Source organism: Xenopus tropicalis, chromosome 1 (assembly GCF_000004195.4).
Source record: "Xenopus tropicalis strain Nigerian chromosome 1, UCB_Xtro_10.0, whole genome shotgun sequence".
Classification (NCBI taxonomy): domain Eukaryota; kingdom Metazoa; phylum Chordata; class Amphibia; order Anura; family Pipidae; genus Xenopus; species Xenopus tropicalis.
The window spans coordinates 174,924,716-174,949,361 of NC_030677.2; the positions used below are offsets into that span (position 1 = coordinate 174,924,716).

The 24,646-nt window shown below is 35.0% G+C and overlaps 1 protein-coding gene across 2 annotated transcripts in view; it reads left to right on the top strand.

Moving 5' to 3' along the window:
* Nucleotides 1–8,041, top strand: part of efna5 (ephrin A5) — a 257,725-nt gene extending 249,684 nt beyond the window's left edge. Inside the window, exon 4 of one of the 2 annotated variants that reach the window (XM_012962281.3) lies at nucleotides 3,909–8,041. In XM_012962281.3, the coding sequence (XP_012817735.1) occupies nucleotides 3,909–4,030 (122 nt within the window). In that variant the 3' untranslated portion in view covers nucleotides 4,031–8,041. The remainder of the gene's footprint in view (nucleotides 1–3,908) is intronic. The other variant, NM_001016422.2, reaches the window with a different exon arrangement.
* Nucleotides 8,042–24,646: the final 16,605 nt, after the last annotated feature.

The window sequence follows — 24,646 nt, forward strand, 5'->3', positions numbered from 1 at the left end:
TTCTGGATAATGGGTCCCATACCTGTGCTGAATACTCATCTAAATTTAGATCAATGTAATCTTCTTTAATTGATTAGGGAAAATGATCTTTCTGTTGAAATGAAAATATGAAATTATAGTCAGTCATTTCTGTATGTCATCTACAGCTGTGTCCTGCTATAAGAACAGATTATCCTACATACATGTCATGTTCCCTTTGCATGGCTGGTGAAACATGAAACATTAGATATAGAAGAATATATGACAAAATGATATCATTATTTAGACTGTAATTATCGCTTGAGAAATATGATAGCTCTTTCTAGTTATTCACTCAACATAAATTATTTATAGAAACGAATAACCCAGTTATTTTCTTACTTCACGGCTTCAGTGTTTTGATGATTCAGTCATGCTCAGGACGAATGAGTAACTTATAGGCTGCTGTCTGACATTTTTCAGTCCACTGCTTGTGCCTCTAACTGATCTTATCTATAAGTATCTTCTTATGAACCCCAAGAGTATGGCAGCATGGAAGCAAAACTGTCTCCTGGTTTATTTGTATTTAAGCTATGATTTCCTTATTATTATTATTATTATTAACATTTATTTATAAAGCGCCAACATATTCCGCAGCTCTGTACAATAAGTGGTTTCCATACATTGGACATACAGAGTAACATATAAAGCAATCAGTAACCGATACAAGAGGTGAAGAGAGCCCTTGATATCTTTTTTTATATAGCACTGCTAGATGTACACAGTACTTCACAGAGATCCTTATACTGTATATCACATACGTTTCTGCCCCTGTGGAAGTCTAAGTTCCCCTTTCACAGACATGGGGAGAGCAAAAAATCTCCTTACAGATAGTACCCTGGACAGACTTGAACTCAGGACCCAAATGCTGCATGGCAGCAGTATTAATACATGAGCCACCCAATTGAATGACAAGTATCAAAGGTCACCTTTACCCATGATATTCATTCCAATAAGAAACAATCTTAAGGAAGTAGTGACTTTTTTTTTTTTTAATTTCCCCCACAAATACTGCCAGCCAAAATGTTGCATAGGCTTTATATTAGATCAAATGAAATCAGAATATCATAGAGGGTGCAGAACTGAGCACAGTACCAGCTTCTATGGGGAAAGTAAATGTAGCATTAGATCAAATAAACATGCCTAAAACATGTCCAATTTTAAAAAGTCAGCAAAAAGTAAGGATTTTAGCTGTACAGGTATGGGGGAAGTTCCGAATTACGGAAAGTCATCTCCCATAGACTCCATTATAAGCAAATAATTCTAATTTTTAAAAATGATTTCCTTTTTATCTGTAATAATAAAACAGTACCTGTACTTGATCCCAACTAAGATATAATTAATCCTTATTGGGGGCAGAACCGTCCTATTGGGTTTATTTCATGGTTAAATGATTTCCTTTTTCTCTGTAATAATAAAACAGTACCTTGTACTTGATCCCAACTAAGATATAATTAGTCCTTATTGGAGACAAAACAAGCCTATTGGGTTTATTCAGTATTTAAATTATTTTTAGCAGACTTAAATTGTTGAGCTCCAAATTACAAAAAGATCCCTTATCCGGAAAACCCCAGATCCCGAGCATTCTGGATAATAGGTCCCATACCTGTACTAAGAAGACATAAAAGAAACCCCCAATACAATGTTACGTATATTATGTTTTGTTTAGCTCTACTTTAAACTAAACCTATAAACTCCCCCCTATATGAATTTTGCTCAGTGGTACAATTATTATGTTTTATTTGTTGAGCCCTAATAAGTTAATTTGTAGTTAAATTATACATTATGCAAATACTAATACTAATTAGACAAGCTTAAAACCTCCAGAAAGTGTATGGAAAGAGTTAATTGCAGTTGATGCCTAGCTTATGATTATGTGCTAAGAGTCCCAGTTTTAGGGTTTCATTTCAGTATAGTTCTACAAATGGCACACAGTGCAATACACTAAATTTCCCGGGCATGATTAGTACATTTCCTGTAGAATTTATAATCAAATTTGTGGTTCACATGGCAAGGGAAGATAAGGTGTCTTGCCCAAGGTCACATAGAGCTGACAAAGGATTAGAATCCAAGCTTTTCTGTATCAGACTCCATTGCCTCCAAATACTGAGCACTAAGTAAGTTAAAATTTTGTTTTATAGAAAACACATAACAAAAAGTAGAAAGAATATACAGGGCATCGAGGGAATAAACTCTGACAGAAATATGGCATACTTCCTTGCAATCTATGGCAGAAAACCACACAAGCTCTAGAATTTTTCCTCTGTTACAGTAGATTGGCACCAGATGGGAAGAATAAGTGCTACATCAGCAAAATGATTTCAGATATTATTAAAACAAAAGGGAATGGACTATGAACACCAAAGAAATATGGGGCTTAGTCAAACCGCATAAACCTGATCACATGGGGTGGGTCCTGCCAACTTAGTAGAATAGGATTCCAATTGTTTTAAAACCTTTAAAATAGGCCCTTATTTAACCAAGCTATCCCAGAGCTTTGAATAAACATACCCCCAAGTCCATTCCAAACCCTGGCTGCGTTTTGAAAATCTCCACCCTTTCAGGGGCTCACAAAACTGGACCTCCGTCTCTGTGGGCCCCACATTGGTATTACACTAGTTCACTGCTTTACCTCAGATGTTTTATAGGGCTGAAATACAATCTTATGCTGTTTGGACGTTTAATCCCATGGGTTAGTTCCCTGACCACGATCGCCAGATTTTAATTTAGGTGTCCTATGTTGAGGTTGCAATTTAGATTTTTATGGCCAAAATACCCATACAGTTATACCATGTGGTACTAAGGTAGTAACTTTTTATAAGCAATAACTTGCCTCTTGAAAACATATATAGCTATTGATAGTGATCTTGTACTACTGAAAAATCTCAGAACCTCATGCTTTTTTTGTATATTTGTTCCTCCAGACTAGTATTTTTGCAATTGCCTAGAAAAACCTCCCTTGTTAGCAAGTCTACCAGACTGTCATTTTGATACACAAGGGGTTAATATCCATTTCTAACCTTCATTTTTTTTAATCAATAAGTTTTTTCAGCAGCCTAAATATTCTCTATAATGCAGATGTATCTGCCTGGATCTTCTTTCCCATACTGTATACTGTATGTTTTTTGTTTTTTTTACTTGTAGAAAATATATGGAATGCTTCTTCCCAGAAAATAGCTATAGCCTGATGAAAAGGAATTTTCGATAAGACATAACCTCAAATTTTCATTCTGCTTTTGTTTTATAAATCAGTAACAAGGGAGAGGTCAGAAAGGATGCTATTTATGGCTTCAGTAAATTGGAGCAAGTCATAAAAATGTTACATTATTTTTGGTTTAAATTACATTAGTTTAATGGAAAAATCTGTATTTCATTCACATCAATAGGTTTGCTATGTGATTTCATATCTAGATAACAATAATCAGTACATTACCTGAAAAAATATTTGTCTGAAGTCCTTTACAGTGCATTCTAGAATTGATTTTCTTCGTTATAATATATATATATATTAGAATATAGAGAAGCTAAGCACAAAACTGTGTAACAGGCCAGTAAATCTGTAGGAAATGATTGGATTATCTAGCTTAATATATATGCAATGCATTTGCAGTGTTTCTTATGAAATTAATCTCACACATTATTTGCTATACACCAAACCATGTCATATATCTATAATATATTGTTTAATAATGCTAAGTGAAATAACATCTATCGGTATGTAACTATGTAATTTTTCAAATATTATCTATTGATTATATCAAGAGTACTTTCAGATTTAATCATTGAATTCCATCTAGATTAATGTCCTTGTAAAAAAAAACTGCTTGGATTTACAGTTAAGATATTTTTAGAGTAAATACTGATTTAACGTCTGCTTCATATTTGAACAGATGACACAGTTCATGAATCAGCTGAGCCATCCCGTGGTGAAAATGCAGCACCAGCACCGAGGATACCCAATTGGCTTTTAACAACCCTACTGTTTCTCCTGGCAATGCTTTTGACGTTATAGCACAGTGTACTTCACAGACAAGCTGCAGAGAAAATAGGATCTTGAAACATCACAGATCCATCTAACTGCTTCAACCAAGGAAGGAACTTTTTGTTTTGTTTTGCTAATTTCCAGTTGCTCTCGGTTTTTGGATTTTTTCCCCCCAAAGTTTCCACTGAACACGAATATAAAAAGAATAATATACTTTGTTACACTTCGGTCTTGGGTTTATCTTTCCAGTACTGAAAAGACTTCTGACGAATATGCCAAATTTTTAATAGCAACACTAGTGATTCTTATTTTCCTTTGCATTTATTTTTTTAGGAAAACCGTTCATTTTATTCACTGTTACCCATATGGATAGAATATGTTTGTGGCAAATAGTCAAAAGAAAATAAACGAACAAAAAAAAAAAATGGAAGGCCATTGTCAAATACAAATTCCTACTCCTAACTACAATGTCATAATATTGGAACTGGATGTCAGCTGTTCTGAATCTTGCTAAACCACAAATTCCAGAGGATGTTTAGTGAACATGTATTTGTGTACAAATAATAGTCCATAGCTAACTTTAGCGCTTTTACCTGCACTCTATAGAGTTTTTCTTGTTTTGCTTAAACAAATACCGAGCAAACCTAAAGTGCACAGTGCTTCACTCTTGCTGCCAGTAGGCAACGCAAAGCAGAAACAGCCCTCCAAGGTGCTACATGTTGATTTTGCTGTTACCGTATAACTCACATGCATTTTGTATATAAAGTGACCTTGCTCAACGTAAACCTGAACAGAAGACAGTTAAAAAACATTTTCCTTTATAACATTAATTACTATAATTTCATCAAAGTGGAATTTTATGTTACTGGATTTAAATTGGACATCTGGTAATCATTTCACTATGACATTTTTGTTTATTCTGGAGGTAAAAAATCTTTTGAAGAAATATTTGCGAGACCTGTACTATCATGAAAGCCTGTCTACAATCATTTTAACAAGTGTATTTCTGCATCAAGCTTCTGTTTATCTCCTTCATTCATGCAGATTTTAGTGACGGAGAGAATTCAGTGTAATGTTTCTCTTTATATTTTTGGGTATTATAGGGACAAAATATGCCTTTGTCCAACCCTTAAAAGGGTTTATTTCTTGAATATGGATTTCAAATACAAAACAAATATTTTGTTATTTGTTCTACAGAACAATAAAATCAAGCAACATAACCTAACATTTGGAAAAAGAGAACAATAATTAGACTTGATTTGCAGTAAAATCTACATTGAACTTATTATGAAGTTGGACAGATAACAGACAGTAGCCCATTTAATCCATTATATAAGTGCTCCAGTTGAACTGCTTGTTATAATTTGTACATAAAGTGTTTTGTTTTTTAATAGAATAGCCAGCACTTACTTTCAAAACCAAACCCCATTCTGTGGGATTGTGCTGAGCACTGGTATATAATGCCCCTTCAATTATCACTTATATCCCAAAAGACATTACCAGTGTGTTTTGAAGCATTTAGATGGTATGTAATATTTATTGATAGGAAATCTAATAACTGTTCAGGGTGCCTTGAGTTTTTTTTTTTTATTATTTCACCAAGAATTTGGCTCTGATATTAGATATTCACCAAATGTATGTTGTATAATAAAGCTTTTAAAAACTGTGACTATGTTTAATATGAAAAAGTCAACTACAATGAAAACGTTTAATATATTTGTTAAAACAATATACTGTAGACCTGAAGCAACAGGATTGTTAAAGCTAGTCTGCAATGTTTTCTGCCTGGCAAAATGATGTATTTCCTTAAAAATAGAAATGCATTGGAAGATTGAAGAAGAGCCTTTATAACTCCAGGTGCAGGGGTTGCTTTCTTGAATTATAGTATTATGCAATTTTTTTTTTTAGAACATGTATACAATAAACTACAACAAAGCACAGAATTATGCATTGTAGAAATAACCTAAAGAGATACAAGTATATAATTAGCTGGCTGCTGGAGGAGCCAGTAACCTACAGCTGTACTTTGGAGAAGGCCTTGGCAGTAATGGGATTCGCCTCTGTACTACAGTTTCCATTGGAGTGCTTGCGCTATAAAAATGGTATTTTTCCATGGGTATAAGAGAACTAATTGTTTTACAAGGGCTTATTAATTTTTAGTAAAGGCAGGTAGTCTTGCCCTTGTTAACATCAGGTAATGCAATAACTAATTTATTGAATACAAAAAGATTACACAAACATGAGCTTTGTTCAAATAAACTTTGGGAAATACAAATTCTAACAACATTTAGTGCTATTGCTGCTGGTTCAGTTAACAAGAGAACTAGAGCCAACTGCACCTGTAAATTAATAATGTTGTGTGTTTAAGAAAATAAAGCCTTAACTATGTTTTAGGAATATTGATTTTAATTATTTTTATTTATCATTGGACATTAAACAGCAATTGACTTTTTCCCCTAAGGGTGAGAAAAAGAAATCTCGAAACCACTATTTATATTACAGTCATTGGCTGGAACTTGGAGTGGTGGATTCTTGGTAACAGGAAAAAAAAACTAGAAAATAAAAAATTAACAATTAATCTTCTGGAGGTTTTTTCACCTTCAATTTTAGATAAACATTTCTTACCTATCTGAAGGATGTTGGTGCAAATTTGAGACTGCTCGTTGCACTCACGAGACTACTTTTGGTACAGTCTCCTTGGCTTTCTTTTCTCTCACTTTCTCTTCTTCTCCCCCCCCCCCCCCAATGAACTATTAAGGCTAAGGAAAGGGTAATTTATTAACCCACATTCCTGGTTGTCTGTAGCTTTTCAACTTGAAGCAGGGGATTAAGCATCAGTCTGTTTGGTGGATACTGTGTATCCTTTAACACAAAAGGTAACATTTCATGTTAGATTAGAATATTGTTTTGTATTGTACCTTCTCGGATGGCAAAGAATATAAGATAAAGTTAAACAAAAACATACCTTCTTTAAATTCTGTATTGTTAGCAACCTATGCTGTATATAGTGTTTGATAATAAAGTATTGAATCAATTCTTATGTCTTTTGTAAGTGAATACATTAGACTTTCCGGCCACAAACATCATATTTGTTATTATACAAAAACAAAGAGGCTTCAAAATGCTTCTACATGCTTGGTTGTTTTCACAAAAGCTCCATTGACCATAACCCAGAGCAAAACCGCATTTAATGATCAATGTTTTGTACTAAATGTTTATAGGTCTAATGTAAGAGCACTATGTATTTTTTGGCATGTTGAGTTTAAAGGGTAAAAGGGATTTTTATGCAGGACTTGTTTATGATCATTTTCAGGGGATTCGTTTCTGCGCTCTTTCTCATGCTTGTTAGCCATGTATCAAATACATGAATTTATTTTCATGCCAGAAAAACAGAAATTTAGCCTTTATGTTATAACATTGTGAAACATTGCTATTTTTTACATAATCGGTGAAATTACAAATCAAAATACTTGCATCTTCACTGGACAGTGTTATTTTAACTTCATAATGTCCTACAATAAATGTAATGTACTGTACACTTATCATATATCTATGGCCACCTATTTGAAATCTCTACCCTTTTCTTTTCTGCTCTATCTTTCTCTTTTCAAATTGTAAATGAGCAGATCAGTCCTTCTTTTGGCATCACTGAGTTTTTCCCAGGCATTCATCCCAAGTTTCTCAGATCTGAGACAAATCTTCGTACGATACGCTTACTGCCATTGTCTGTACAGTTTAATAGATGCTGGCATGTTGAAGGTTACCCATGAGTCTACAAAATCCGTTTTCCATACTTACTCTTGACATCTCATTGAAACCACTCATTGTGTGTGCATCTGAGTAAGAAAGTCCAGCTCAGTGTGGTTCTGTGCTTGTTCTACCCTGCTTTGCACTTACTATTCATTAAGTGCTGTTTTGAAATGCTTACATTATAAGAATTTAAAAAAAATGTTGAAAAAAAAAAATCATAAACTGTATTTGTATATACACGTGTCCGTACAATTATACTTAAATAAAAAATGAAAGATTGTCATCATTTTATTTGAATTGTCCATCTGATTTTTTTTTCTGCTCAATCTGTTTTTATCTAACATGCAAAAAGCAAAATGTTTTACTATAATTCTCATTTTTCAAAAAAACTGTTTGTTTGCAACATGTCCAGTCATGGAAACCATTATCTGCAATCCATTGTACATTTTCATAAGCAGACACTTATGAATGTAGCCTATTGACTTTCTATTGAGGTTAAGGTGTTGATTTCTTATTTCACCCAGAAACAGCAAGTAGCCAAAATCCAGACATTTGCATTTGCATTTTAAAAGACAAATATTGACATCTACCTTGAAATTTACATTGCATTTTGCATATTATGGGAGGCATTGGGTTACCCATCCTACATCCATACAACAGAGGTAAAGGTTTAACACTGGGATCTTTCAGATTCTTTTGCCCCAAACATACACATACAAATCACAATCAAAATACAATTTTCTTCTGGGCAGTAAATAAAACTAATAATAAACCAGACGAAACATTCCAGGGAGAATCACTCTTCTGACCTGAAGTCCTTATCAATAACATTGGCTTTTTATTTACAACAGGCAATAGTGAGGTGACAAGTGGATATAAGAGATGTAACTGTTCCAGCATAACTAATGGGCAAAAATAGACAAATGTGCCAATGAAAGAAAAAAATTTCATTATGCTGCTAATTTATAAAGGCTCTGTACATTTCACCGAGAAGTAATGACATTAACTTTCAGATTTTTTTGAATTGTAAGAGTAGTCAGAAGTCAAACAGGTGATAGTGCTCAGCACTGCTGCCAAAAAGCTCTGAGCATTATCACCCATAGAGAAAAATGCTGTCCCAAATGCTCGAAAGCAGTCAAATGCATTCTGATGGATTTATACATGTATCAGGTTTGATAAATTGCCAATTCATTTACATTTTTCTGACAATTAAATGGGAATTGGGAATCATAAATCTGACAAACATATGCAATGATGTTGTAATGTGTTTCCCATATGTATGTATGTACCTTCAGATAATAACCAACTTAAAAAAACGACTATAAATAAAGCATATTTTTAAGACCTGTAGTAAATACTGCCTCTAGTCTCTCAATACTATATGGAAAAGAGTACAGGTATGGGATCCCTTATCCAGAAACCTGTTATCCAGAATGTTCAGAATTACGGGAAGTCCGTCTCCCATTGACTCCATTTTAATCAAATAATTCACATTTTTAAAAATAATTACCTTTTTCTCTGTAATAGTAAAACAGTACCTTGTATTTAATCCCAAGATATAATTAATCCTTACTGGAGGCAAAGCAATCCTGGTAGGTTTATTCAATGTTTAAATTATTTTTTAGTAGCCTTAAGGTACAAAGATCCAAATTACAGAAAGACCCCTTATCCGGAAAAGTCCCAGCCCCGAGCATTCTAGATAATTCGTCCAATACCTGTACTGTATGGTAAAAGATATACAGATGCACGGTTATTTATTTGAAAACCCATTATCCAGAAAATTTTGAACTAAGGGAAGGCCATCTCAGGTAGAGTTCATTTAAAGCAAATAATTCTAATTTTTAAAAATGATTTCCTTTTTCCCTGTAATAATAAAACAGCACCTTTTACTTGATGGTAACTAAGCTGCATGAATCCATATTGGTGGAAAAATAATCCTAATGGGTTTTTTTAATGTGTAAATGATTTTTAGCAGACTTAAGGGACCGGGATCCAAATTTCAGAATGTTGCCTTATCCAGAAAACCCCAGGTCCCAAGCATTCCAGATAAAAGATCATTTACATAGATAACCAATAGCATGTACCATTAAAATTTTGCTGCTTTATAGATGATTGCAAATCATTGTACATGCATGCACTTTTTGTACTTCAATTTCTAAGGGGGGCGTTCACCCTGAAATTAACTTTTAATATGATGTAGACTAATTGGCGTTGGTCTTTATTGCGCTTAAGGTTTGAATTTAAACAATATGGTTGGTAGATTTATACTTTCCCTAGTTCAGTTCAGGCAGTGGTATGAATAAAAAACTGGGTAGTCAACAGTAGTAGGTCAGAATAATACAAAAGTAATAAAAACAAAAAATAATAATCTGCTCTCTGATTGGCAGGAGTTGATTGTACTGTATACTGTAGATCACTATTACACTTCAGGTTGAAGAAAGAAATCATGGTTTTAAGCATATCCTTCACTTCAGCTTAAAAATGATTCTCAATTATTGACCTACCAGGCACTTGCCCTTGGGAAACAAAAACTCTGCCTGCAGGTTTCTCTTGGTGTGCTTATACAGTTACTGTTTGAGAATAGTTGGTCAAGTAGTAAAAACTCAGGCAGTAGATCACTGCCTGAGTTATTATAGCGCCACAGAGGGTCGGACTGGGGGGTGCAGGGCCCACCGGGGCTTCTGCCTCGTGGACCCCTGCACCCCCCCAATGGTCCTCACCACGGCCTTCACATACCTTCCCTCAGGGCACCCCCCTACCCATCCGACACCCTCCCCCGAGCTCTCATAAATGGAACTTACCTGTGGCATATTGGGGGGGGGACATCGGAGGATCTGTGGAGTGCCCTGTGGGGATCTGGTCTGGCCCGGGGTCCCAGGCCGACCCTGGCGCCGCATTACTTGAAAATACATATTTTGATGTAAAACATAATCTGTATATACTATAACTTCAGCAAAGTATTATTCCTCTTGAATTTCTAAATAGTCTTTTGAAACAATGTCCTGTACTCTTCTGCTCTAAATTAACATTTGCTGTCATCAAATTCCAAATTGGTTATCTGTTTTGCATCAAAAGGTGACCCAATGCACAAATATGTAAGTCAGTTAGTAAGCACTTGTCCACAATTTCCTTTATTTTATTCATGCCAGAATCTGCTTAACTCCATTTCTCATGATGCATGTCCATGCTGACCTAGTCACTTCTTCTTCACTGTTCCACATCTGCCCAACGATTACCATATTTCTTTTCAAATCTATTTCTGTGCCATGGAACCCAAAAATTGGGCAAAAAGCCTAATGAGTATTTGTATATGTAAATTTTAAATGATAATTGAGAACCCCCCCTCCAATCCCTATGTGGAAGAACTTGCTTTTCATTTTATAACAGGGGAATAAATGAGAGAGTGATATGAAACATTTTGCTATATCCATAGAAATTACCTTCAGGAGGGCAATATTTTGTAAATGGAAGTGGGACACATAGAGGTAATTCAACAAACTACTCCATTACACTTTTATATAGGAAGAATGATAAATACCAACGGATATGTTAAAGTGGACCTGTCACCCAGACATAAAAAGCTGTATAATAAAAGCCCTTTTCAAATTAAACAAGAAACCCAAAATCATTTTTTTATTACCACATCCATACCGATCATAAAAGCATTTAAAAATCCCAGCTGTCAGTCATATATTGCCTGCCCCGCCTCTATGCCTTAGGCATAGGGGTGGGGCAGAGAGTTACTTTCACTTTCAATTCAGAACTTCTTAGATGTTGCTGCACTGCTCACATTCCCCCTCCCTCCTCACCATGTAATTTTGTAACCAGTGCATGGGTATGGGCATTACGTCCCCCCATACTGGCACAGAAACAAGATATTGGCAGAATGCAATGCCTGCTTTGATAACAGTGCCCACAAAATGGCCCCTGCCTGCATGCTGCAACTGTGAATTCCAAGGCTGAAGAAACTAAGATTAAAATAATTTATATAGTGTAAGTAAAGTTTATTTTGCTTGAAAACCACAATAGAAAACAATTTGGAATTATTTCTTAAGGTGACAGGTCCGCTTTAAGCAAAGTTATCCATGTGAGGAATACATACAAATACATTATAAATAAAATACAGGATCCATAATGTTCTGCCATCTAATTCTTTTTACATGTGCTTCAATGCCATGAGCTTAAATCATCACACAGCCCAGTGTGAATAAATATTGCTACTAATGATATGACCTTTACATGTGAATATTACTGTTTAATGATTGTAAATAAAAAACAAAGAAGTGGTTAAATGGGAAATCAGTTGGCACACTAAGGAGCAGCATTCACTCTATGGATTATCCAACATACACACTACTTCTTTGACTTCTGGCAGTATAAATAACTCAAGCATTTTTATGCACTTCAAAGTATGCTACCCAACTATTTTAACAGTATTTTTGTAACACATGAATAATAAAAGTAATGCATCTCCTCAGCCTCCAGTTGTTTTTAGAGTTGCAACAGGGTGTGTTAAGAATTGAAAAATAATACGTTCTTTATGCCTTTGGCAATCATGCAATTGAAGTTATCTGTATAATGCTTTGTTTTCCATACACACAAATATCCAAGAGAATGTTTTTAAAGGTGAAGGCAGATAATTGTGCATACAAAGAAGGCTCTGAAATTGTAGGGAAAAAATTATGTAAAACTACATCGGATAGAAACAAAATAGCATGTTCTTATATGAATCTCTACCTCTAGATATTTTGTAATTAATAATTGATTTATAGAATTGTATACATTGAGAAAAACTATTGTTTAATATTTATTATTATGCATTTAATATCAGGATAACATTTTTCTAATTTATATATATATTTACAACAAGAAGCACTCATTACAAGAAGACACATTGTCTTGTCCTCAGAATATAACACACTGAACTGCAGTTGTATTAAAAAGAGAAAACTTTATATGTTCATGTAAAATGTACTATTTAAAACTTTATTGTCCTCACTTTTTACATATGTAGGTACAGATGCAATGCTTTGTATAAACCAGATGTGTCTGGTTTATGTGCAGATACAAACACGTACTGGACCTAGATGGCCTATAGAACCGTTCAGCAGAGTGGAGCACACCTCTTTACTGCACTGATTGGTGATAAATAAAGTTTTGTTGACACGTTGGCAAGTAAGCTCAGTGCAGTTAGCTTGAGGGCACCAACACAGAGCTTAATCTGCCTGTCTCTATTGTACTGATTACTCAGAATACTGAACACTTTCAACATGTTGGATTCTGATATTGGACTAATTCTACCAGTGTATTTCCAATTTTGCAAGCACATAGCATTTTTACAGAGGGGCCAGCGTGAAAAGAGCTTAGAAGATCATTCATTTAGTCCAGGCATCCCCAACCTTTTTTACCCATGAGCTACACTCAAATTTAAAAAGAGTTGGGGAGCAACACAAGCATGAAAAATGTGCAGGGGGGTGCTAAACAGGGGCTGTGATTGGCTATTTGGAAGCTCCTATGTGGACTGGCAGCCTACAGAAGGTTCTGTTTGGCAGTACAACTGGTTTTTATGCAACCAAAACTTGCTTCCAAGCCAGGAATTAAAAAAAAAAGCACTTGCTTTGAGGCCACTGGGAGCAACATCCAAGGGTTTGAGGAGCAACATGTAGCTCACGAACCACTGGTTGGGGATCACTGATTTAGTCAATCATCTTATAACCAACCACTTTGATAACTATATTGCTATAGGATGGGGTTTCATTGTAAAAGACCTTAAATCTGAGTGTTAGCAATATGAATTTGAATAATAATTAACAAAAGCTGTATAGGTGACATGCCACTTATTATTAGGAAACCCTTTTGGGGGGTATATATGGATGAAGAAAAGCAGGCAATTAAGTAGTTGTCCCTGTTTATGTGTCTGAATCTTCCATTTTTATTCTTCTACTACCTACTTCTTTTTCTTATTTCTCCTTTTTTTCCTTCTACTTACTCTGGTAAGATGCAATTCTTAGTTGGACCAAGAGCACGCTTTCAGGCTAATGCCACACCAGGTTAATTCTTGGCCTGTGGATAAACACAGATTGGAGTATAGAAGCTAATTCTCAGCCTGCAGATAAACAGACAGCCTGGTGTGGCCATAGCCTTAGAGGTAAATTGCACTGGGGTCCTTGGCAAATATTTTGATTGGACAAAAGAAATGCTTTCAATTATTTTTTTTATTATGAGTGTGCTGCTTTTTATTAGGTACTACATCACTAAATACAGTATATAAAATTAGCACAAGTGCCTTGTGCTAGAAAGTGAAAAAGCACCAAACTTGAGCATAAGGTGTGCTCAGGACATAGAGCCAACCTGAAATGACAACACAAAGACATCAGTGGTCAAACTGTAAACATGTTCATCAAACTGGTGCCTCAGTATCATATCCCATTTTTAACCATTCTTTACTGTTTTATAATTGCAAGCTATGTGTGTTATTGCATCACACGGTGTAATAATATATCATTTATTATTGATCAAACAGCTCTTCTGCTAAACGTAGGGAACACAAATTACAACTGTATTTTCTCCCATCCTACATTATGTATGTCATAGTGTCGATACATCTCCACTGCAGTACAATAGGTTAAGAAGGCTAAGCATTATCTTAATACACATGTACTCAACCAAGGATGCTGTAATAACTACATGTTTTAAAAAGGACTTGAAATATTGAGTTGGAAATGACTTCTTGCTTCATTGTAGCTGTATGGCGTACATGCTATCTTAAAACATTCATAATTTGCTTTTATTTCTGACACATTGTCTATTTTATCATCTGTTATTAATGCTATATAGTACATTAGCAAATTAGACAATATGTTACAATATGAAGCTGTTCATAACAGATGGGAATGAACAGATAAATGGGTTAGTAAAGCTGACTGTGCGGAGTTCTCATTACATACATTTACATTAATTTTGTTTCATTCCCATGCGAAATTGTACGACTCTTATAGGCTTATTTATCAGTTTCGAGTTTGTGATATGTGAATAAAATTTTTATAATTTGAATAAACTCGCATTTAAAAAAACCTGAATGCTCGCTTATTTATTAATATGGAAAACTAGAATTAACAAAAAAAAACTCGAAAACCTCAGATTTTCAAGTTTACAAACTCAAAAAAACTTGAAAATATCAAACTGAAAATAAGGCTTGACTTTGTCTAGGGCAACTCCCATTGACTTCTACGTGAACCTGCAAGCTTTTAGCTGCCGAATTTTTACATTCGAGTTTTTGGGTTTGTTGCACTTAATAGATAACAGACATTCAAGTTTTTGAACCATTACCCGAATTTTAGCGCAAAAAATTTGAAGTGAAAAATGAATGTCACTGCACTTCTCACTTTTCTCTTCCCTCATCATCATGTAATTGTGTAGCCAGTGCATGGTAATGGGCATCAGGTCCTCCATTCTATAAAATAAACAAGATTTTGGCATGATACTTACTAACAGAGAACACAAAATGGCACATACCTGCTGGCTGTGTTTGTATAATTCCAAGACTGAAGAAAACAAGATTTATATTATTTACATAGTGTAAGTAAGTTTATTTTGCTCAACTAACATGATAGAAAATAATTTGGAGTTATTTCTTAGGGTAACAAGTTCCGTTTAAAAAAAAGGGCAGAGACCTCCCCAATGAAGATGCCTCTGTCTGCGTTCAGCAGCATTGTTTTCATGGGCGAATGGAGGTGCACAGGTCTTAACCCTTCCCGTCCACTACCCATCCCCTTACTTTTGCATCATTCAGATGTGCAGGTTAGGGGCCTCCAGCAGGCACACTTAACAAGGCTCTGTCATTACCACCTGACCTGTATCTGGTGTCATGTAAGGAGGTAAATGACCCTTATGTGTTTTTGGAGGTCAGGAATCATATTTGGACACCAAATACTGGCCCAAAGGTCAGCTACCAGCAGCTCAGAAACTCATATTAAAACATCCAGAACAAGTCTTTTGTAAGAATGAAGAAATATCTGTATGGTGAAGTCATGATACTAAATATATTTATAAACATAAAAACAGATACTGATTTCAATAGCAATTATATTTAATGTTTTAATAATTATCGTATCCATTTAAATGAATTTATATTCCATCTAATGAATGTATATTGGAAAGTTGCTTAAGATTTTTGATACTGCATATAACATAGAAACAGTTATGATGTTGATACAAGTCCATAAGATGCCTGTCATTCTTCAAGGCAAAATAAAAAGCCCATTATATAATAATATGAATGCAGCCATGCTGAAGACCAAAAGCCAGTGATATTACCATTATTTAACTGAAAGGGCGGTCTCTTCAATATAGCAGGCAGCTAATCCTAAAAAGAAAATGAAAATGACAAATTTCAGAATTAGATTTAATCAACAAAATAATTGAAGAAGGTCAGTGATATTGGAGCTCATTTCCATTTTAAATAAGAGGACTAACCTTCCTGCAGCAGGCTATACATCAGGGCCTTCACCTGAAAAAGAAAATTGCAAATTCCAAAATTAGATATAATCAAAAAACGATTTAAGGAAAAATTCCAGAGACAGTTCATCACCTAATGCATGTGGCTTTGAAACCTTTAAATCAAACATCCATTTAACCTGTTCTAGTAATGTTCTAGCAATATTTTAGCACAGTTATTCAGTCTTTTTTGCTGTTACTTCTTGTAATACTCAATACTTTTTTTCAATAGGTGCCTAATTTTGGGATTATTAATGCCATTGTTCCTGATAATTCTTTTTGTGTTTGGACTTTGCAAGGGGTCTGGCAAACAAAGGCTATAGAATAAATATTTTTCATAATAAACATGTTATAATGTAGTTCTGCATTTATCTTTAATAGATTGCCATAGTCACTAAGGGGCACATTTATGATGCCCAAAGCTGCTGAAGTTTTCCTTCATAGCAAAAACCTGTTTAGTATAAATGATGGAAACTGACAAGCTTTTTCAGCATGAAAGCCAGCGTCAAGTTAGTCTCACACAGTCTTGCCCAAGCCCGAAAGCTCAGGCAATCATAAATCAGGCCCCCAGACTTGCCACACTGGATACCTACAAAAGTGCGGAATTACTCTGCTAGTAAGTGAGCCATAAAAGTAATATAACCAATTGTGCATGTCAACAACAACCTACAGGCATAAGTATAACAGATTTGTACATGTTCTATGGGGGTAATTTACTATGTGCAGAGCAGTGTGCAAAGTGCAAAAACCCGGCACGTTCTGCATTGTGTATAGATGAATTGCTGCTGAGCACCCAGACATAAGTTTTATAATAAAAGTGATTTTCAAGTAAAACATAAAACCTAAATTTCATTTTTTAATAACACATCCATTCCCATTTTAAAAGCATTTAAAAATCCCAGCTGTCAATCATATATTGCTTACCCCGCCTGTATGCCTTAAGCATAGAGGTGGGGCAGACAATAACTTTAGCTTTCCATTCAGCACTACCTAGATATGTCACTGCACATCTCACTTTTCTCTTTCCTCATTATCATCTAATTGTGTAGCCAGTGCATGGTAATGGGCATCAGGTCCTCCATTCTATAAAATAAACAAGATTTTGGCATGACACTTACTAACAGAGAACACAAAATGGCGCATGCCTGCTGGCTGTGTTTGTATAATTCCAAGACTGAAGAAAACAAGATTTATATTATTTACATAGTGTAAGTAAGTTTATTTTGCTCAACTAACATGATAGAAAATAATTTGGAGTTATTTCTTAGGGTGACAGGTTCCCTTTAAAAAGAAGGGCAGAGACCTCCCCTGAAGATGCCTCTGTCTGCGTTCAGCAGCATTGTTTTCATGGGGAGAATGGAGGAACATAGGTCTTTTCCCTTACCATCCACTACCCATCCCCTTACCTTTGCATCATTCAGTTGTGCAGGTTAGGGGCCTCCAGCAGGCACACTTAACAAGGCCCTGTCATTACCACCTGACCTGTATCTGGTGTCATGTAAGGAGGTAAATGACCCTTATGTGTTTTTGGAGGTCAGGGATCATATTTGGACACCAAATACTGGCCCAAAGGTCAGCTACCAGCAGCTCAGAAACACATATTAAAACATCCAGAACAAGTTGCCCTTACTTATTACAAACTAAAACTGTGTGGAAAGGTATAGTAATTACTCAAAACGCATCCCACTTCAGTTATGAAAGTACTTAAGACAGTTTAACAATCTATTAAAAGAAACCACTGAATTTATATTTCATTATACAATTACCAAATGGCTGATTGATTTTCATATCTCATTATCTTGGCCTTTATGCTACTAAATTAATGTTTTTTTTATAATTGAATCTTATTTAGATCCGTTAATTCACACACTCTCTTTTGCACTAAGGTTATTAACATTGAAACATAGGCCCTTCACCTTTCTCATAAAATTATCATTATCATCAACATATATTTATAGAGTGAGAACATATTCTGCAGCAATGTACAATAAAGTGGTATATGCATGAAATATACAGATTACATACAAATACTGACAGATAAAGCAGTTATAGGTGGCCCTGCACATTAGAAATATAAATTATCACGACTTTATATTTTTATTTTTTTGATAAATGCAATAATGTAGAATCATTTTTTATTCAAATTATTTATTACAAGGAGATATTTTTCAGTATGCCTTAGGATTTGTATCAGTGTATAATATGGAAAACATTTGGTGAGAGTGAGACAGCCCTTTTTTCTTTGTATAATACAAATATTTTTCTAGGTATTTCGTTTTACTACCCTCCTGTTTTTCTGGCCCTAGTCTATAAAACTTTTTTTTAGTTATCTTAGTTATTAGACCTTGTTATTGACCTGTTATTAATGCTTTCTGTATATGAGTATACACCTTTTCACTATATGGGAAAAAAAGCTCATTCATAGAGAGAAATACAATGGTAACATTTTATAGATGGATATCAAAAGGGGGCACGCAGCAAAGGTCTAGAGTCTGAGGTAGGTCAGAGGTCCAGATGGAGAGTGAACAGGCAAGGTCAGAATCATAAAGGAGGACAGGAACATAGACTCAAAAGAGAAGGTGAGGACTACTAGGCACTAAGGTCACGACTTGGTATTTATAAATACTCAGAGCAATCGTTTGGTTGCGCCCCCCAATAATACTGCTGTTTCCCACCTTAAACCTTTCTGCCTTACTGCCCTTACATTTGGAATGCCCTCCCTGATTTCCTCTGGAGAGAATCCTCCCCCAGTCTTTTTAAAACTAAACTTAAAGACTACCTTTTGGAGCACTCACCCAGCACCTGATCTGGAAACTGGCACTTATACTGTAATGTCACCCACTGTGACCTATAGCACTTATATTGCATTTGCCTATTTGTGTCTGTAATTTACCCTCCCATATAGATTGTAAGCTCTACAGGGCAGGGACCTCCATCCTCTTGTGTCTTTGACTCTTAACCTATTGCAACTGTATTTATCTTGTATCTATCTGTATTTATTGTTATACTTTGTATTTATCTATTATTATCTTAATAACCCCCTGTTTGTATTAATGTATTCTACTGTACAGCGCTGCGTACATACAGGTAAGTAGCACTTTATAAATAAAGATATACATACATACATACTTAGTACTCATGAGAAAAAATGCAACCATACTAATGTGTAGTGAATCAATGTGTGCCTGCATCAAGGAGGCTTAAAGCAGCACAATGACGTAATTTTACGTAATATACATATGCAATTTATTTTTGTATAATATATGTAGGGTGTAAGGTTATGCCATCCATTCTCCAGAAATGTCCACAGGAGGGTTTCAGCCACCTAAAGGCTGGACCTGTATTACAGCTGAGAGGGGGATCAAGTCTTTTAGCAGTTCTGTATTTTGTCAGGATTCCCTAGTTTATAAAAAAGGAAGTCACCGCATGTTCTGTCTCTTTTGGCCCCCTGGAGTAAGTGGTGTGCTGAAGGGCTTGGGGCAGTTGCAGCCATGTCAAAAAGGTTGCGCACATCTAAAAAAAGTTTTGCAAATTTTTCTGAAGTTCTGTTAATTTTTCGGTGAAGAGAAATTTGGCAGATTCGCTCATCAGTATTCTATACACAATAACCAGAAAGTAAGAGTAACATGAGGGATGAAAGTATTTAAACTAACTGTAAAGTGACTGATGCCTGTTCCATCATATCAGCAGCATCTACCAAGGCGATTGTGAAGCTATTCAGCCTTGGTAACAGCTAAGATCTCAAGGACAAGGTACCAGTAAGCAGGCTATGTCCAAAAATAAACGATTTCTTGCTGAGAACGGGATCACTTTATGAATAATGCCACCACAATAGCAATTTGCCAATCTCTCTGCACCATGCCAGACATCAATGAATTCTGAAAGATTAAGTAAAATAAGCTATTTCATAAACTAATTTATCTTCCTCTGATATCAAGAGTCCCTCTCCCTTTTGCTTTATTTATTTATACAATTTAGATATTTCAAAAATAATTTGGGATTTATTTTACTCCTTGCAGCAATGCCCTTTTCATGTTCAATATTTTGCATGCTCTGTTGGCCTTGTTGTACCTAATAAATGTTTCAGCAGAACCAGCAAATTTAAATGCCTTAAATGCCTGTTTTATTACTAACCTTAGTGCTAACTTTCTATTAAACCATAAATGTTTTGCTTTGCTTCGATACAAGGTAATATTTTGAGAGGTAAATTGGTGAAGTATCATTTTAAAGACATTACATCTGTCTTCTGTGAAATGCCTGCTCCAGTTAATATAGTGCGGAAATGCCCTTATAGTGCCAGAATCATATTAAAGGAGATGTTTTGATCTCTGTTCACCCAAATCATGGTCACACACACCAATACTGTGGATAAATTCAGTATTATTACTCACTATAATATAATATATAATAAAAACATTTCTTGGAGGTTTACAGGAGACAAAAACTTGTCATTTAGCATATTTATTAAACTGCCTTTTACCCTATTACTCTAGTTAATGTCTGGATAATGTAAAGGGATGTAAAGCCAAAAATCATAATCCTTGTGTGTGTGCGTGTGTTATTTAGACCAAATGAAATACATTTGCAAAAGAAACCCATTGAAAATGATGTACCATTTTTTAATTAAAAATGAATAATTTTGCATCTTATGCTATTCCCCTGAAATGAGCTCTGATCACAGCTCCTGGAAACCTACAAGGCCAATGGTCATCCTGATGTGAGAAAAAGCAAGGGACTAATGTGCACCAGGCTTGAAAAAACAAGAAGGGACTGTCCTATACCAGACTTGAAAAAAGCACAGGAGCTTGTTTACTGGCTTGTCATTGATCAGCACAGATAAGCAAGGGAAACATGAGCAGAGAGTGGGACATGCCCACTACTCATTCTGCTGCAGGCATTGAGGCATACAGAGCTCCAGTTACCTGTTTTAACCCTGCTTTGCCATTAGATTTTTTAGAACAATCTGTTATAGTGCTTTCCTATCTTACTGCTATATATAAACACTGAGTTGGGATTTTGACTTTACATCCCATTTAATGTCCCATAATTACATACTGACCTAGCTGTGATGCTTTCTCTATTTGTAAAAGCAGGGCCTCACTATACTCAGTTATGATCAGAGGTTAGTTAGAGCTCAGTAGCAAGGCTGGCATCTAACACACCTCTAGATACTTTTTCCCACTGGAAATTTCAAGCAGTCATTGGGGATTTTTTTTCAACTTTGGAGTATATTGTTCCAGCGCAGAAAGTACATTTTTAAATCTGAAATGTCTAATATTTAACTATTGCTACACTTGTCGTTATGGTCTTGTTCTCATTATAGCAAGTGTAACTCGTCTTGTACTCCAGCCTGCCTGGCTACTTGATCCCCACACTCAGTATATATGCACACAGCTGCTGAAGGCAGAAGCAGACACGTTCTAGGTTTTCAACTTGTTTATTAAGGTGGAGTTCACGTGGGTGCACTGGGTTTAACAAAACAGGGACAGTGATCATATAGTGGATACAAGATTTACATGAAATTACATATAGAGAAATGGTAGAGGTATGGGACCTATTATCTAGAATGCTCTGGACCTGGGGTTTTCCAGATAAGGGATCTTTCTGTAATTTGGATCTCCATACCTTAAGTCTGCTAACAAAAAAATAATTTAAATATTAAAAAAAACCAATAGGATTGTTTTGCCTCCAATAAGGATTCATTATATCTTAGCTGGGATCAAGTACAATCTACTATTTATAATTACAGAGAAAAAGGAAATAGTTTTCAAAAATTAGAATTATTTGCTTATAATGGAGTCTATGGGAGACGGCCATTCTGTAATTCAGAACTTACTGGATAACGAGTTTCTGGATAACGGACTGCTACTGTCATGGATACTGCAATGCCACCAGCCCAACCACATCACAACAGACAGTTATTACAGATATCCCCAGAAACATATTACGGGATTTTTTTTACCTAAGAGTCTACAATATAAGGTAAAATACCTTAAACATCACTAAATAATGATTGTGCAGTTTACTTATACAGCAGCCATCTTGGGATGCACCATGTGCCCTGCAGGGATTCACTATACACTATATCCTGCAATACAAACGTAGTTAAGTTGCAGCACAGCACATAACTATAGTAGACGACCCCCTACATACTGCAGGGGTGAAATGAATCATTAGAACAGAATATGACACTTATCCATGAACAGAACAGTGACAAAGGTCTTACCTCTCCCATAGATCACCATGCACTGTGGAAGGACCTGACCATTTTGCAGTATTCAAAAGGGGGTTTACCCATTAAAGAGATATAGCCTGGTAATTATTCTTCACTAATTTAGCCTATGTTATTGAATAAAGGGGCTTGACTTATAACCTTGTTTGTTCCTAATTAACAATAAACAAGCTTACATGTTGCTATCCTGGTAAGCATGTTGGTATAGCCCAAATATTTTTCTTTTTATTGTGCATTTAACATTTAGCAAAGGTGGTGTTTGGTGAAGATTTATATGCATAAATTCACTGCATTACACATGCAGAAAACAACAATATTTGTTAAAATATATGTGAACACTGACATACTAAATCAGACACTTCTAATTGGCAGCTCATCAGATATAAGTTACCACATATTAGTGACCTTATACCTTCATGAATAATAATGGAATTATATACAACTGATGTACATGCCTCTGTACATTGTAAAATGGGAAATTTATGTGCCATAAGTTCCCAATTGAAAAGATGAGTTTTCACTCTGTAACTGTATAGTCTTGTATAGTCTGACCAGCATTAAATTTATACTGCGCGTGGAGCTATATAAATACCTAATACAATCAAGAGCCTTTTTGGTAATATAACACAGCTTTTCTACTAAAAGGAGTTAAAAGTATCTATAAATCATGGACTAATAACACTGCAGGTTTTTTGTGCCAGTATGATCTCACAGGCTAACTTTACTAGAATGTGAAGAACCTACCTTGTGCTACAAAAATAGCTTTAGTAAAAAAAAAAAAAACAGTTTTTGTAAAAAAAAAAAAACTGATTGTTTTACATAATAAAAGAAAATGTTTTAAAGCTAAATGTAAATCTAACGGAAGGTGAGAGAAATGTTGGTTTATTCCATGGTTTATCCTTTTTTGTCCTCCGAGTCTGACTCTTATGCAGTGTCAGCATCTTTTAATCGGATTTTATCAACTGGCCTGCAACATTGTTTCAGGAGTCATAGCCAAGAATGCAGAAAATGTAAATAGCTAAACCAACACTGCTTTTAATGAAAAGATGCAGAGAATTACACTTTCTTTCACCATGCAAAACATAGTTTGGGTTGGCAGGTCCTGTTAAGAAATTTTTGACTTTCTAAAGCTCCAGCACTTCATCATTTTATTAAAGGAACAGTAACACCAAAAAATGAAAGTGTATAAAAATAATTAATATATTATGTACTATTGCCCTGCACTGGTAAAAGTTGTGTGTTTGCTTCATAAACACTACTACAGTTTATATAAATACCCTGCTGTGTAGCCATGGGGGCAGCCATTTAAATTGAAAAAAGGAGAAAAGGCACAGGTTACTAAGCAGATAACAGATAAGTAGCAGATTCCCATTGTATTCTACACAGTTATCTGTTATCTTCTTATGTAACCTGTGCCTTTTCTCCTTTTTTCAATTTAAATGGCTGCCCCCGTGGCAACACAACAGCTATTTCTATTAACTACAGTAGTCTTTCTGAAGCAAACACACAACTTTTACCAGTGCAGGGCAACAGTACATTATATTTTAATTATTTTTAATTTTTAGTGTTACTGTTCCTTTAAAAAGATTATTACCACCTCAAAAATGGGTGTAAAAAAATCAATTGTTTTTTGAAGTTTTTAAAACCACAAAAACTCATTTCTACTAAAACACGAATGTCTAGTCACTTATTAAAGGATCCAGATTGAAAAAGCACAAACAAATGAAAATATGGAACAAAAACAAAAAGAACACAAGGTTTTTAAGTTGTCATTAGAATTGTCTTGCTCTTTCAAATGAAAAACAAACTCTGAAAACCTCTAAAACCCCAAATTAAATAAAGATTGTTATAATTTGCCTAGGATAACTCCCACTGAGTTCTACCCCTGCAGCATTTTGATGGTGTATTTTTACATTTGCGTTTTCATGGTTTTGATGCATAATAAAACATGAAAAATTGGCATTATTTTTGTAATGAAAAAAATCTTGTTTTAGCACAAAAAACATGAATCTGAAAAAATATGACCATTAGTTAACCTGCCCCTTATTGTTAATAAAATGCCATCCTATCTATAAAGGAAGTTTACAACCACCCCCACAGGCTTAAGCAATCGTAAGTCCGCCGCCATATTTAAAGAAGGCAGTTTTTTTGGTAATTTTCTATTGTGT